At 56.2% G+C, this 16019-nt stretch overlaps 1 protein-coding gene across 1 annotated transcript; it reads left to right on the forward strand.

The window, feature by feature from the left end:
- The first annotated feature begins 4593 nt into the window (after positions 1 to 4593).
- TOR4A (torsin family 4 member A) lies at positions 4594 to 12934 on the forward strand. The gene is made up of 2 exons (XM_077189236.1): positions 4594 to 4797; positions 9625 to 12934. The coding sequence occupies exon 2, from the start codon at positions 9664 to 9666 to the stop codon at positions 11749 to 11751; it is 2088 nt and encodes a 695-aa protein (XP_077045351.1). The 5' UTR covers positions 4594 to 4797; positions 9625 to 9663; the 3' UTR covers positions 11752 to 12934.
- Positions 12935 to 16019: the final 3085 nt, after the last annotated feature.

A 16019-nucleotide genomic window follows, 5' to 3' on the forward strand; every position in this document is an offset into this window, starting at 1 on the left:
CAGGGTTGCTCCAAGCCCTGTCCAGCCTGGCCTTGGACACTTCTTTCCTCCTTGGATGCTTGGGAATGGCTCCAGTTTTTTGGGTGTTTTTTACAGAGCCCTTGGTGGATGACACAGACCCTGCTGGGGACCTTGGGAAGGGGTTACAGTGAATTTCTCCAGCCACCACTTGTGACATGAAGTGGTATCGATGGCCCTGGGGGATGCTGGTGGTGGGACACTGTTGGTGACAGGAGGAGTGCTGCAGGGACTCACTGATCTCCATATTTTCCATATTATTTCCCAAATTTTCCATTTTTTTCCCAGATCTACCCCTTCTGTTTTCCAAAGGGGTGTGAACCACAACTTCCCAGGTGCAGCAGTGCTGGTCCCTGCCCTCTCCCACTGCCTGCTGCTGGGCCTGGATGGTGCCTCATGGCAGGGCCATGGCCTTCCCTTTGGAATGCCAAACCCATTTTTCTTAACTTTTACCTCTTTTTTACTGTTTTAGTGAGGTAGGGACAGAGCTCAACTGGAGGAGAAAGAAGCAGCAGATTCAACTTGAGTTTTAGGAGTGATCATCTGACCCAGCACTCCTTGAATGGCTTGAAAACAAGAAATGAGATAAAAATCCTGAGCCAGAGCACTCCCCTCATTTACCTTGGTCTATTTATAAACTGTTTGGAAGGGTGATGATCACCCAGGCAGGATGCGGTGTCCCTGCGGGGGACATTCCCCAGGCCAGGATAAACTGTTTGGGTTATTCAGGACGTGTTAGAGCTGCTCACAGAGGCTGGAAAGTTTTGCTAAGAATGAGATTTAAAAGAGTGAGGGGTCTGGTTTGATGGCCCCAAGAATGTATGCAGGGAATTTACACTGGATTTAGGATTTAGGAGGGGTGATGCTTCAGGGGGAGCCCACAGATCAGCAGCAGCAATTCAGGGCAGATCAGCACAAGGTGGGTGATGTAAAAGGGAAAAAATCCACCCACCAGCCCAATGCAGAGCTGATGGGGCCGTGGAGCTGGGAGATCACACTGTAAAAGAGCAAATCCATGCTTGGAAAAAAGATCTTTTGGTCTGGGAATGACCCTCCAGGGCTGGATTCTGCACCCCTGCCAGGTGCAGGGGTGGGGATCCCTGTGGGGATCCTGCCCACCATGGAGCAGATTATTTTATGATCTTCTTTTATTCTTCCCTGTCCGGGGCTGCAGGAGGGGCTGGCTCCAAGGTCAGGGCCCGTGGGGCTCCTCCTGTGTCCCAACCCCAGCCCCATTTCCCCTTCTCCACTTGCAGCCTCTCACTTTAATTTCAGGGCCCCCTGCCCACTGCAGGGTTTAGATCCTTGGGCCATATTTCTGATCTCTACACCCATTTTCCTGCTGCCTCCAAGCCTGTGACCTCTTCCAGCTGCTTTAATTTTCATTTTACTAGTTTTCTTCTTTTATTGAGGAGTTTCTGTGGGCAAGGCCAGTGCTGCAAGTGTGGTGCACCCCATCCTGGAGCTGCTGGGTCTCACTCTGGTGCCATTCTGAGCTCTGAGCCACACAGCTTCCTCAAAGGGACCCTGGGTGCTTCATTCACCTAATTCTGGTTTCCCAGGGGACACAGGGGGGATTTGCCCACGTTTGGCATGCAGCTGCTGCTCCTCAGCCCTAGAAATGTTCTGGCGAAACAGGCAATGTGCAAAAACTTGAAGGAAAACCCTAAAACTGTCGCAGGAATTGGTGCCACCCGAGCTCGGGCGATGCCTTCCGGTGGGTACCAAACCCAGGGGTGCCCAAAGCACTGGTACCAGTCAGAGGCTGGCACCAAAATCTCAGCTCAGGGCCCGTCCCCCTCTCCCTGAGCCATTGTCTGGCCTCTCTCCGTGTGGGAGAGGCTGTGTTTGTGCAGGATTTGCATCCGTGGCCGCAGGAGGGGCTGTGCCACCTCTCGGCCCCATCCTGGCCCCGCAGCCGCTTCCTCCCCGCGGGGCCCGGCCGGGGGGGCCCGGCCTCGGCAGCGCGGGGACACCGGGGACAGGGCAGGGGCCCAGGGGACAGGGCTGGGGGCCCCAAATCCCTGGGGGACAGGGCAGGGGGCCCAGGGGACAGGGCTGGGGGCCCAAGGCTCCAGGGGACAGGGCAGGGGCCCCAAATCCCTGGGGGACAGGGCAGGGGCCCAGGGGACAGGGCAGGGGCCCCAAATCCCTGGGGGACAGGGCAGGGGGCCCAGGGGACAGGGCTGGGGGCCCCAAATCCCTGGGGGACAGGGCTGGGGGCCCAAGGCTCCAGGGGACAGTGCTGGTGGCCCCAGGGGACAGGGCTGGGGGCCCCAAATCCCTGGGGGATAGGGAAGGGGGCTCCAAGACCCTGTGGGACAGGGCTGGGTGCCCCAAGGCTCCAGGGTACAGGGTAGGTGGCCCTAAGGCCCTAGGGGACAGTGCTGGTGGCCCCAGGGGACAGGGCTGGTGGCCCCAGTTTGCTCCCACATGATCCCCCATGCAGTGCCCCCCACTGCACTGCCCTGATGCCCCCATTGCCCCCCAAGGCACAGCTCCCCCATGTACCCAGCCCACACACCCCTCACCTGCAGGACCCCCCAGGGCACTGCCCCATGCACCCCCCACCCCATGGCAGTGCCCCCCATGAAAAACCCCATTAAAAACACCCCCCCCCCAAAAAAAAAAACACAAAACCAAACACCCCATTACCTCTGTGCCTGCATGTCCCTGCAGTGTGTCCCCTCCCCACAGGACACAGCAGCTTGTCTCCTCCCATTTGGGGTGCTGGAGGTCCCTAAAGCCCTGTGGGGAGGGGGGACACAGCCCCCACACCAGGGGCCAGCTCGAGGGGATGTTTGGTTGGGAACATAAGCAGGTTTTCCATCGTCCTGTCCTCCCTGTCCCCACAGGGGACAGACACCTCCTGGTGCCATCGATGCCCCTGCCTTCCCCAGGTGCTCCCCAGCATTTTTTGGCGGCCACTCCAGACCCAACCTGTGATTTTGGAGTTGGCAGCAACACAGGACAGTGTCCCCAGCCCTGCATCACCTTGTCACCTGTGTGGTCACTCCATGGTTGGCAGTGGCCCCTCCAGATCCTCATTCCCGTGTGCCATCCAGCCCCACCAGCACCACGGGGTCCCAGGCAGGTGGGTCCCACGTCCCCACTGTCACCAGGATCTTGTCACCCTCTGTCTCCAGCCCAGGAGGGGTTTAGAACCCCCCCTTCCAGGGCAGGCTGTGCATCTTCCACCCTCCCTGGGTTGCCTGCTCTGTTCCAAGGGTTCCTGTCCCCCCCATTACCCCCAGCAGCCCATGGAATGCTGAACTGGCTCAAGCTCCTTCCCCATTAGAGCAGAACAGTTTTTGTTGGGCTGTTGATGTTCACTGGCAGCCCTTGAGGGGAGTGGCAGCTTCTTGCTTCTCTAATGTTGAATCTTTCAGAGCTTTAGGGGGCTCTGTGTTTGGGGGGTTTTTTAATGCTTACCAACCACTCTGACTGGGGGAAGCTCTTCCTTCTCAAAAACCTGAATTAGTCAGAACATCTTCCTTCATGGCTTCTCCCAAACCACCTGCCAAGCTCCTCTTAATGGGATTTTTGCTTTGGGTCAGCCCTGCCTGACTTCCTGACCCTGAGGGCAGCTCCCAGCTGCCGAGTGTCAGCTCCAGCTGGGCCCCTGTGCCTTCCTGACACAGAAATCCCCACATTTGCAAGGATTTGTTAGGCAAATCCTGCTGGCCGTGGCAGAGGCACATGCAGCTGCCTGGCACAGGGCTGGGGAGACTTGCTCAGAGAATCTCCTTCCCTGAAGTGAGGGAAATAGGGAGCATCACAGCCAGGGTGGGACCTGCACTGTGATGCACAAAAAAGCCCTCAGATTTTGGGTGTTTTTCCCCTTATTTTTGGTCCTGCGCAGCTGGGCTCACACGATGCAGGTTCCATCAAAAGGCAGGAGCTTGAAATACCAGCAAGAGCTCACTTAGGGCTTCTCTGGCTTTACCAAATGGGCTTGATTTGGGGGAAAAAGCCTTGGCCAGGTTGTGCGAGTGCAGGTGAGAGCTGGGACGTGCCAGGGCATTCATTCATCAGGGCTGAAGGAAGGGGAGTGCGGGTGAGGAGGAGCCCCTTGAAGAACTTCTGCACTGCTGGGTGAGGAAAACCCCGCTGCGTCCTGCTCTGGAGGCATGAAGTGGTTTTCCCCGGGGAGTTTTTGTGCCCACAGCAGAACCTGGTCCCATGGCTGTCCCCGTGTCCCCGAGCTGCTTGGACAGAGCCGCCAAGGGGCCAAGGGCTGCGGCCGGGCCGGGGCAGCAGAGCCAGGACCTGCCCACTGTCCCGCCAGCCACTCTGCACTTGCTGCTTTTTCCAGACTCGTTATTTTTTATGCACTCACTCCTTCCCCGCAGTCTGACTCCCTGTTTCTGCTGCTGTCCAGGGTGAGCACCCAAGCACCGCGTCAGCCCCAATCACCCCCGCTGGCAGCGTCACCGCTGTGACCTTTGGGGTGAGGGTTCTGGGCTGGTGACTCAGCTCAGACAGTGCCGGGGTGGGGATGCTGTGCCGGGCTCGGGGCTGTCCGGGCGGTGAGCTCAGCCCGCGGCCCGTGCTCGCTCGCACGGTGACGGGGAGGGCCTGCCCGGGAGGGGGACACGGAACCGGCCGGCAGCGGCCATCCCATGGCAGGCGAGAAGGAAGTGCCGCCCAGGGCCACTCCTCCTCACCATTTCCTCTCCGGGCTGGTTTCTGTACGGATGAGAGCGGCCACAGAGGAGCTGCCGGCCCGTCCGAGGCCGGAGGGGAGAGCCCGTGACCGGCGGCGAGGGGACACCGCGGGTAACTGCGCTGCCATCGCTCCCTGTCCTGCCCCAGCCCTCAGGGCTCACCGAGGCACCCCAGGGCTGCTTCCAGCTCCATCCCTGCCACCGCCTTCTGCTCGTCCCCAGTCGCTGCTTCCCAGCAGAAGCCGCCTCGGTTTTCCAGGGATGCTCTCGCTCCCGATGGTTTGGGATGCTCCAGGCTCTTCCCCTCCGCTTGCTGTCCTTCCCTTCGGACTTGGCTTCGGGGCCTGGCAATACCTGGGGCTGGGCTGGTGGGTTTGGTGGCGAACAGGCTGTCGGGGGGGGGGCTGCTGGCTGTCACCGCTGTCACCCTGTGCCGTGCTGGGGAGGGTGGCCGGGACTCGAACCGCCCAGCTCGGCTTGTTCGCAGCCGGGGCCCCCGGGCAGCTGCGGTTCGGGATGCCGGGGCCGTGCTGGCCTCTGCCGACATCCCGGGTTTCTCCTCCCAGCCACTGACCCCTTTATCTGCAGCTCCCACAGCAAGGGGCTGCTTTGAGCCACCTTCCCCACGGAAACGCTCCCTTTGGGATGGAGGGTTTGGCTCCAGCTGGGGGTGGGGGATATCAATCTTTAGAATTTCCCGGCCATTCCCTTTCCCCAGCACCTTTGCTCATCCACAGAGGCTGAGTTTGGGTGCAGCCTCCCCAGGCGGGGGTGCTTTAACCCTGACCGCGGTTCTCCGCTGGCCTCCCGTGCCCCCAGGGCTTTGCCGGGGCTGTCCCCATCCTGCTCCCCTCTCCCAGGCTGCCTCCAGCTGCCCACACAGGCTCCTCTGTTGTGGAAACGCTGTTTTGGAGCAGCAGGGTGCACGAATGCAAACACTGCAAGAGCTACAGCAGGAAAGCTGGAGGCTTCCCAGGAGTGCTTCCAAGTGCAAGTTTTCCTGCGGTGTCCAGGCTCAGGACAGAGATCAGCGGTGTTTACACGAGCACTGGGATGCTGCAGACTGAATTCCTGCCTTCTCTTTCCGGTTGTTTTCATCAAATATTAAATTAAGCTGTCAAAGTGCACCCTTGCTGGCTGGCACAGCCTCCTGCCCAGCCCTGACCCGACACTGAGTGTGCAAGGGCTGCTCTTAGAAACTTCCAGTCCTGTGTGAATACCAGCAGGTATTAGGGACTGAGTCATGGCATTAACAGGGTTATTATATTCATGACTGGACAGATTCCTTGCTCGGGATGGGGTTTTGTCCTTCCACCCTGCCTTGCTCGGCTCATCTGGAGGGTTGGGCATCCCACACTGGTGGGATGGATGTGCTGGTGAGCTTCTGGGAAGAGGATCTTGAACATCTCCCAGCTGGTGAGCACTCAGTCCTCACCATTCCCCACGGGGTTTGTGGGGGCTGTGGGGTCTCTGCATGGGATGGCAGTGGAGAGCAGGCTCTGGGCTGGGAGCAGCCACATCACTCTGTGTTTCAGCTGCAGCAGCACCTGGCTGTGGCCTGGCAGTGTCCATGGGGAGTGCTTGGGGTGTCCTGTGTTTTCCCTGCCAGGAGCAGCCTGCCAGGCCTTGAAGGGAGCCTATGAAAGAGAGAGAAAATTTTAAGCAGGTCTTGTTATGACAGGACAAGAGGTGATGGTTTAAACTAGAAGAGAGTGGGTTTAGATTAGAGATAAGGAAGTTTCTGAGAATGAGGGTGGTGAGGCCCTGGCAGGGGTGCCCAGGGTGGCTGCCCCACTGCAGGCCAGGTCGGATGGGGCTTGGAGCAGCCTGGGCTAGTGGCAGGTGTTTGGAATGAGATGGTCTTTGAAGGTTCCATCCAGCCATAACTATTCCATGATTCTGTGATCCTTCTGTTCTCTAAAACTTGTCCTGTAAATTTCCGTAGCCTCTTCCCTGGCATTTAACCACCCCCCTCTTCACCTGCAAGGGCTTGGGGCTGAAAAATGTCACCCTGTGCTTGTGCAGATGTTTGTCAGTGCCTGGAGGGTTTTCTGATCCCTGGCTGAGCTCTGTGGTGTCCCTGATCCCTTGAGCCCAGGCTGGTCTGAGCAGGGGCTGCTCCCCAGTGGCTTTGGGGACAGCAGGCTCTGTGTGAGCAAGGTGATGCAGGATGGAGAGGAGCAAGGCTGTGACTGCAGGGGGTGTGGGGACAGCCCAGGGCTCCCGGTGCCATCCTTTGGGTGCCATCAGTGATGGTGGCATCCAGCCCTTCTTCCTGGGGCTGCCTCAGGGCCTCCTTGCCAGATCCTGTCTGGCTGGTTTTGCCTTTGCACACCAAACCCTGCACAGGGTCAGGAACTAGGTCAGCAATTAGCACTCGGGGTTAATTGCTGCCAGCACTGGCAGCTCCAGGATGATGGCCGGGCTCACTGGCTGCCCTCACATGGTCCTGAAATCAACTTGTGCACGATGGGAGTGAAGCTTTGCATTTCAGAGCAGCCAGGACGGGTGTGGGGTTTAGCAAGGGGGCAGAGGGGGCATTTCCAGGCTCCCCCACAGCCTCCGGGTGCCCTCGGGCTCGGGGTGACGGAGCCGCTTTGCGCAGGGGAAGTAAAACCAGGTCCAGAGCGTGACTTTGTGCAGGTTGGTGCTTCCTGCTGAGCTGCAGGGAGTTAATAACAAACTTCCCGACCTCCCTGCTCCCTCCAGAGTCGTGGTGCCTTTGGCAAGTCCCGGTGTTGATGTTTTAGGGATGGCTGATGAAAGTGGCATTTCCTCACGCTGCCTGTGCTGGCTCCGTGCTCGGGGCTGGCAGTGCCACAGTGTTGGGGAAGATGAAACAGGAAAGCCTTATAAATGTGATTGTCTGGCAAAAGATTTTGAGAATATGGAAACTATAAGCGAGATTGAAATGAAAGCAAGCTTTGAGATCCCTCAGTTACTGAACAACTGGAAAACAATGGTGTGGCCAGCTGAAGGTGATCCCCTTTTGATGGAACAACACCCTCTGCTTGCAGACAGGCCCAAGGGTCAGAGCAGACCCTACAGCTTGGCAGAAGGGGCCCAAAGAGGAGTTTTTAGGGTTTAAAATGTAACACAGGATGGTAATGTAATGATTCTTATAGGCTGTATGGAAATGCTGTAGGATTTGTATCTTGTACTAGATTGGTTAGTGAGAATCAGAATATTCAACACAGAAGAAGATTTATGGTATTGTAATGAAAACCTCATGCTCTTACCCCTTTTTACTCTCTTATGCTTTTGCTCTCTTACCCTTTTACTCTCTCACCCTCTCATCCTCTCTCCCCTCTCTTCTCTCAGGCCTGCTCTGAGCTGTGCCTGGCAGCTCCCAGCAGGGCCCTGTCCCCAGGCCCTTTGCAATAAACCCCAAGTTCCAGCCCTGGCTGCAGAGATCTCTGGTCTCCATCCATCCCCACCATCCAACCCCTCCTGATGCTCCCACACCACAGCAGCAAAGTGTCCCTTGTGTCAGCACTGCTGCAGCCCAGAGGTGCCAAAAAAGTGCCCTCCCACCATGACACAGCTTCTGCCACCTCCAGCCTCGTGCCAGGCAGGGCCAGGGCATCACATGGGGCTGCATCCAACCCTGCAGGGCTCTGTTCTCCCAGGGGTTCCCTGCTGGCTCTGTGCCTCTTGTCACATCCCTCTGGCCTCTCCTTCTTGTTTGCCAGCTGAGGTTTGTCCATTCAGGTGGTTATCCCAGGGTGACCACATCCCTGAGCTCTCCTGTGCAGCTCCAGGGTCTCATGTGGCAGCCCCTGGGTCCCTCCTGCATGCCCAGGGGTGTGTGGGCACACAGGGCACGGAGGGACCGTGGGGGTGGCAGGGTTGGGGTTCTCTGGGGCTGCCCTGCTCCTCTCCCCACAGCCAGGTGCTGCTGGCAGCTCAGGCACAGCCACACTGGCTCTGTGCAGCCCCTCTGAGCCTTCCCATGCAGGGCAGCTCTCATCTCACCTCCCAGCCAGGCACATCCATCAGCACAGCCAGGAAAATCCTCCCTGGGAGGTGCCACCACAGCCACGATGGCAACCACAGCAAGTCACTCCCACAGCCCCAGAGGTGTCTGTGGGTGGACAGTGACCTCCCACAGGCTGTGTACGTGCCTGGGTGCATGTGCTGGCACAGAGCTGGGGCTTTGTGTCTTCCTTGAATTGAGCAGGTGTAGGGAAAGCTGTGGGCAGCTGTGCTTCAGAGCATGGGTCAGTCTGTCCTGCTGTCCTGCCTCCTTTTCACAGCAGAGCCTTTGGCTTTGGCCCCAGCCAGTTCTGACCTTCCCTTCTGCATCTGAGGCAGGGTTGGGTTTGTGTTTTAACATCAGTTTGCATTAATTGACACTGAGGAACCCCTGAGGGAGCTGGGGGTGCTCAGCCTGGAGCAAAGGAGACTCAGGGCTGCCCCCATCACTGCACAGCTCCTGAAAGGTGCCTGTGCTCAGCTGGGGCTGGGCTCTTTCTCCAGCAGCACTGACACAACCAGAGCACACAGCCTCAAGCTGCACCAAGGGAAATTCAGGCTGGATATCAGGAAAAAATTTTTCACAGAAGGAGTGATAAAGTTCTGGAATGGCTGCCCAGGGAGGTGGTGGAGTCCCCATCGCTGGGGGTGTTTAACAAAGCCTGGATGTGGCACTGGGTGCCAGGGTTGAGTTGAGGGGTTGGGGCTGGGTTGGACTCAATGATCTTGAAGGTCTCTTCCAACCCAGTGATTCTGTGAATTCTGTGAATTTCATCTGTAGTTTTGCACATCTGTCCCATCTTCCAGAAAGTCAGCTTAGGTCTGAAAGTCTCTGCCACCTTGGCATTGCTGATTGCTGCAGGTTTCTGTCCATTAGAAAGGGGGATATCTGTCTAATTCCACTGTTATTGGTCACTTCCTGGTATTAGGACAGTTGATTTTACATCATTCCTTTTCTTTTTAGAAAGAAGATGATGTGATTGGGCTGTAAGAACCAGAAGAGATGGAGGAAGAGCTACCCTGCTCTGAGGTGGATGGAAAAAGTTTCCTCAGGGATCTGGGGGTGGAGATGCCCTGCATGGAGAGCAATCCCACAAGAGACACGTCTGGAGCAGAGGAGGATGCAGGAGAGGTGCCCTGTGTTGAGAGCAGCACAAAAGAAGAGGCTGCAACTGACCCAGGAATTGTCTTCACTGAGGGCAGCATGGAAGGAGAGACACAGGGCAGTGGCAGTGACACGGAAGGGGACACTCCTGGCAGAGACATGGAAGGAGACATTCCTGGCAGTGGCAGTGACAGTGCCAGGGAAGGGGACATTCCTGGCAATGCCAGTGCCAGGGAAGGGGACATTCCTGGCAATGCCAGTGCCAGGGAAGGGGAGATTCCTGGCAGTGGCAGTGACAGTGACAAGGAAGGGGACATTCCTGGCAGTGACAGTGACAGTGACAAGGAAGGGGAGATTCCTGGCAGTGTCAGAGGCAGGGAAAGGGACATTCCTAGCAGTGGCAGTGACAGTGACAGGGAAGGGGACATTCCTGGCTTTGGCAGTGACAGGGAAGGGGAGATTCCTAGCAGTGGCAGTGACAGTGACAGGGAAGGGGACATTCCTGGCTGTAGCAGAGGGAGGGAAGGGGACATTCTTGGCAATGCCAGTGCCAGGGAAGGGGACATTCCTGGCAGTGGCAGTGACAGGGAAGGGATCATTGCCATCACCGACAGCGATGGGGAAGGGGAGATTCCCATCAGCGATAGTGACAGGGAAGGGGAAATGCCCTGTGATGCAAAAGAAGAGGCCTCTTGCTCTGAGAGTGACGCAGAGGAAGTACCAGATGCTGTGATCCCTGCTGCCTCCAAGAAAATCGCCTCCATTTCCTCTCCCCTGCGGGCCATCGTCCGCCTGCGCCGGCGCTACCAGGGGCTGAAGAAAAGCCGGCTGCATTTGGAGCTGCCTCGGGAAAAGTCTGCGGAGTTTGTCCACACCAGGCTGCTCCAGAGGCAGCTGTCCCTGAACAGAACTTCCCTGTACAACCCTTCCATGTCCTTCTTTAATCAGTCTGGCTTTGAGAGCTCCCAGTACTTCACCTTTGACACGTCTGTGGAACATTACTCTGTGAAAAAGTGCAGGCGGAAAAAGAGCCGGAGGAAATCCAGGATGGTTCTCTACCCAGATAAAACAAAAAAATACCTCCCAGCAGAAGAGAAGAGCAAGGCAAAGCGCTGCCTCCTCTTGCTCATTGCCATTATGTTCTTCCAGATTCTCAATGCAATAGAGAACCTGGATGATAACCTCCAAAAATACGACCTGGATGGTTTGGAGAAAACCATGCACCGGGAAGTGTTTGGGCAGAAGGCTGCTGTGGAAAGTATTGTGGAATTACTGAAGGACTATCTGGCTACCCACGTCCACAACAAGCCTCTGGTGATCTCTCTGAATGGCCCCACAGGGGTTGGGAAGAGCCACGTTGGCTGGGTGCTGGCCAAGCACTTTCGCTCTGTCATGGACAATGACTTTGTGCTCCAGTACTTTGTGATGCACCACTGCCCCAGCGGGGTGGCTCCCCTCACCTGTGAAATAGATCTGTCCAAGAAGATTGCTGACATGGTTACCAGAGCTGAAATAGAGGAAAAGACCCCACTGTTTATTCTGGATGAGGTTGAGCTCATGTCGCCTGTCCTGCTGGACACACTCAGCCGATTCTTTGAACCCAATCAAACCAATGAGTTCCTCAATGCCATTTACATTTTAATCACCAACCTGGGAGGTGCTGAAATCACAAAGTTTGTTATCCAGAATGCATCCACTGAGCTCCTGCACCAGCAAAGGGGAGCTGAAGAGCTGCTGAGCATCATCCAGCCAGTGCTGCTCAGGGTGCACCCTCTGTGGAAGGCTGCAGACATCATCCCCTTCGTCCTCCTGGAGAAGGCTCATGTCATAAACTGCTTCCTGGAGCAGATGAGGAGGGAGGGGCTCTATCCCGACCAGAAACACGTTGAAAATTTGGCAAATCAGCTCAGCTATTACACTACAGGGGACAAGCAGTACTCCAGCATGGGCTGCAAGCAGGTTGTGGCCAAAGTCAACCTCCTGTAGGGATTTACTGCAGAGACCAAGCCCTGCTCCCGGGGTTTGCAGAGTGCTGTGCCCATGAGGAGTGTGTCTCACCAGGCTGGGCTCAAGGTGTCCTTTCTCAGCCCTGCACTGGCTCTGCCCTGGTCCAGGCAGAGGGGTGGCAGCCTGCACAACCTGGTCCCTGTTCTCCTCCAGAGCCTTCACTTTTTCCTGATGTTCTGTGGAAAAGGAAGGGCAAGGAAGCTGGAGCCACCTCCCAATCAGTGCAGGACACTTTGTTCCTCATTCTCATTTGGGATTTTGTCATCAAGGAGTTTGAGGTGGCATCAAAAGCTGCAGGACATAAATAGGATGGACCAATCCCTGGGTCACTGCCCCTGCAGAGGATGTCACCTCATGTGTCCCACTCTCTCCAGGCTCACAGCTCTTTGCTTTCCTTGGTTTGCCTGGTGTGTGCAGGGCAGGGGCAGGGCTGGGCCCCTGGCCTGGGACAGTTGGTGGCTCCTGCCCCCCAGATGTGCAGCTGCCTTCCCCAGCTCCTACGTGACCACATCCTCAGAACACTTTTTGGACCTGTTCCTGAGCTGTTGCTCTTCTGAGCTCATCCCTGAGCTCACCTTTGGCACCTGCAGTGAGATTTCTGCCCTGCAGCTGTGTTTGGGCTCGCCTCAAAGACTGCTCAGCTGTGCCAGATGCTGCAGAAATAACTCTGGATTGTTTCAGGTCTGGTGGTGACACCTCATCCTCAGAGCTCTTCTGCTCTTTGCCTCTGGGGACACGTCACTGTGGGCAGTCATTGTCTAGAAAGTCCAAACCAGCAATTGATGGACATTAAGCAACACACACTGGAAAAGACAGTTTGGGCTGATGGAGTGGGAATCCTGGGCTTGTTCCCAGTCCTGAGAGGCCAAGAGGCTTTGCCATTGAGCCCCAGGTGAGATGTGGCCTGGGAAGAGCACACAGCCATGTTTTGAGCAAAACTGAGCAGGTATTTATGACATTGTTTTCTCAGGTTGTGGTTTTGTACAAGATTTCTACAGCTTGCTGTGAATTCCCAGACAAGAAACCCCATGGATGTTTGCACTGGGGTTTTGATTCCCCTCTCTGTAGTTGTTGATCTCCAAAGACTCTGTCACATACTCCAGCTTCCAGAGCTATTGTCAGGAATAAACCCAAACTATCCTGAATAAAAGAATTGAAAGTACATTTCTTTCATTTGACTGAAATTTGGATTTCCTCCAAAATTTCCCTTCTGGAGCCATGTACCCCTGGTAAACCCAGTCCCAACCTTACACAGTGCAGCAGTGCCAAAAGCTGGGAGCTGCACAGTTCCTCCATCCAATCCATCTAAATTCATGTGTCCTCAAAAAACCAATGTGTGGGAGCTGGGTTCCACAGCTTAGAGAGCTTAACTTAAGCTGTAAACTGAGCTTACTGCTAAGGCATTTGGGATGCTTTTATCCTGGATGAGAAACAGCTCAGGGACCAGGATTCTCCTCCTCCTCCTGCTGGGAGAGGGGCAGATGTTGGTTCTGATTATTTCAGCAATGTTTTGTTTATAAATGCCACCCACGGGTGTTTGGTTGTGCCAGAGGTCCCTGGGTGCCTGCACCCCAACCATCACCCTGTGCACAAAGGGAGGGTGGCTTTGAGTGGAGCTGAGCATCTCAGAGTTTGTTTCCACCCTCTAAATCAGGGCTCCAGGCCATTCCCTGAGCCTGAGTTTTCCTGGGTGCTCTGTGCACCTTGGAGACCTGCTGGAGTCTTTGTGTCTCACAAATTCCTCTCAGTACACAGAGCTGGGGCTCAGGTTCCTGCTGCCTGAGCACCACCTCATTCCTCAGCTCTGCAGGCTCTGGTCAGACAGCACAGGAGTCCCCAGGCTGTGGAGAGGACTTTTCCTGCCAGAGGGACAGGATGCAGGACTCAAATCCCAGCTCAAATGGCTCTTTAGGTCATCCCCAAAGGGTTCCTCAGCTGTCCCCAAAGGGTTCCTGGCTCTTCCTGAGTCAGGACACATCTGTGTGGTGCTGGAGCAGTGGCTGGGGCCGGCTGCTCCCTCCCTGCTGCACTCCCTGTGTCTGATCCCAGTTCAGCAGCCCTGGCATGGCTGTCACTGCTGCCTGGGGACACGTGCAGCCACTCTGCACCCTGCAGCTGCATCCCACAGCCACGCTGGGGTTTGGACCAAGCTCCCTTTCTGCATTTGCCCTGGGGAAAGTGCGGGGTGATTCCAAGCAGCTCCGTAGTGAGGAGGGCGCTGGCACTGCCCAGGAGAGCAGGAAATGAAGGAGAAGGGGAGGAGGGGATAGGAAACAATTCATGTTTTGAGAGCTCAGACTGTGACCCACTGGCCACTCTGGGCTGCAGCTGAGCCAGGGCTGGTTCAGGACAGGGGCTCCTAAGGGCAGGAGCTCCAATTGCCCTGGTGTGTGAGTTGGGAGGGTTTGTTTTATTTCATACAGTGGTTCTGGACTGCTCTCCCCAGGCAGGAACTGGGGCTGGGGTTCCCAGGACTCTCCTGGGAATGGATGTGCCCTGTGCCTCTCAATGGACATGGCCCAGCTCCAGCCACAGGAGGGTGGGTGGGTGCACGTTCTGCAGCAGCTCTGGATAACTTCAGCTGCCACAGGGAAAAGAGCTTTGGATTGAAATATTCCTAAAAAGCACCTCATCCCCAGCAGCCTCCCTTCATCAAAGCCTATCTGAAGCTGCCCCCAGAGGTGGGTGCTGGCTGGTGGGGCCAGCCTGGCTGCCAGGCTGAGTCCTGCAGGATTTCCCTCACCATGGGAAGGTGTGATGGCCAGGAGCAGAGCTCTGTAACACAGCATCACCCCAGCCCTGCTGGGCCTGCCTGTCCCTGAGCTCCCTGGGTGCTGCTGGGGCTGCTGCCAGTGCTCTGTGCCCACCCTGCAGGACCTTGTCCTCTCTCCTGAGGCTTCTGCCCATCCCTGAGCATCTCTGGTGTTGGCCCAGGGCACCTGAACCGTGTTTGCAGAGAGAGGCAGACAGAGGAGTGCAGAGGGATCCCATCTCCATGTGCAGCAGTGACTTGTCCCTGTGCTAAGGGTAAGGAAAAGCTGCTGCCAGTCCCTAGAAGGGATTTGTTGCTTTTTTCCCAACTCTTGTGGTTGTCACTAAACAGGTGAGGTGTCACCAGGAAAGCAGATTTTGATCCCAGGGATGTCAGGGCTGCAGCAGAGGAGGAAAGAGCAAGGAGAGCCCAGGGAGGTCAGGCTGCAGTTCCTGCCAGGGTGCAGAGGGAATGTCTGCAGGGCTTCTGAGACCTTGCACTGCTGGGGTGAGTCCTGGAAAGGTGCAGGGAGGACAAGCACCCCCTCTCCCTGGGAGGGAGGAGGAGGGACAGGCAAATGCAGGAGTGAATGCATTACCTGTGAGCATCCTGGAGAGATGGGAGAAATTACATCCAAGGTTTGTCAAAAACAGATGTAACCATAGAATTTAGTTTCTTCCTCTCATAGGATATTCAGAGAGTAGCTGTTAATAGTTACTGGGATGAACTGGAAAGAGTTTTCCAGAGCTGGGAAAATGAAATATTCCTTAAATGGTGAGAGAGCAGAGTCAGACAGAGACAGACATGGGTTATCTGCACATGGAATTTGGAGGGGAAGGGGAACTGAGAACCCAAACACTGCAGGAGACAGGCCTGGGATGGAAATCATAAATTGGGGGAAAGGTCTGAAAGAAGGTGCTTCAGAGGAGGGTGAGTGAGCAAATTCACGTTCCAGGGTGGGGAGGGTGAAGGGCTGAAAGGAAAACAAGCCTGGGGGCATCGCAGCGCTCACCCTCCACAGGAGGGATAACAGGGCAAACAGCCCATTAAAATGGATAAATAGGTGTGTTGCATATGCAAGGGGTGAAGTAATGCCGGGCCACGCTGGAGCAGTGTGGCACCATATTTGGGCACCTCCTGGGCAGGAAAGAGGGAGGGAGAGGTGGGTGCTGTGCCCTGGGCAGAGGGAGGGAGGGAGGGAGAGCTGGGTGCTGTGGCCCCCCCAGCATCCTGCAGGGACCCGGAGCACAGGATGGGCAATGGAGCCTGGGGAGAAGTTCCAGGTTGTCCTGGTTAAGGCAAATCTGGGAGAAAACCTCCAAAGGGGGCCCCTCCAGAAAGCAAACCCACATAGTTCCTACCCCCAACTGGTTTGGGAAGGATTCCTTGGAGACAAGTGGAAAGAACCTGTTTATTTAACAGGCACAGCACCCCCAGCACACAAAATGAACAATACCAGGTGACACCACTCTGTCACCACTCTGAAAAAGATGAC

Source organism: Agelaius phoeniceus, chromosome 21, assembly GCF_051311805.1.
Source record: "Agelaius phoeniceus isolate bAgePho1 chromosome 21, bAgePho1.hap1, whole genome shotgun sequence".
Taxonomy (NCBI): domain Eukaryota; kingdom Metazoa; phylum Chordata; class Aves; order Passeriformes; family Icteridae; genus Agelaius; species Agelaius phoeniceus.

Excerpts from the sequence above, each read along its gene's own strand:
- TOR4A (XM_077189236.1), top strand. The coding sequence starts at position 9,664 with ATGGAGGAAGAGCTACCCTGCTCTGAGGTGGATGGAAAAAGTTTCCTC.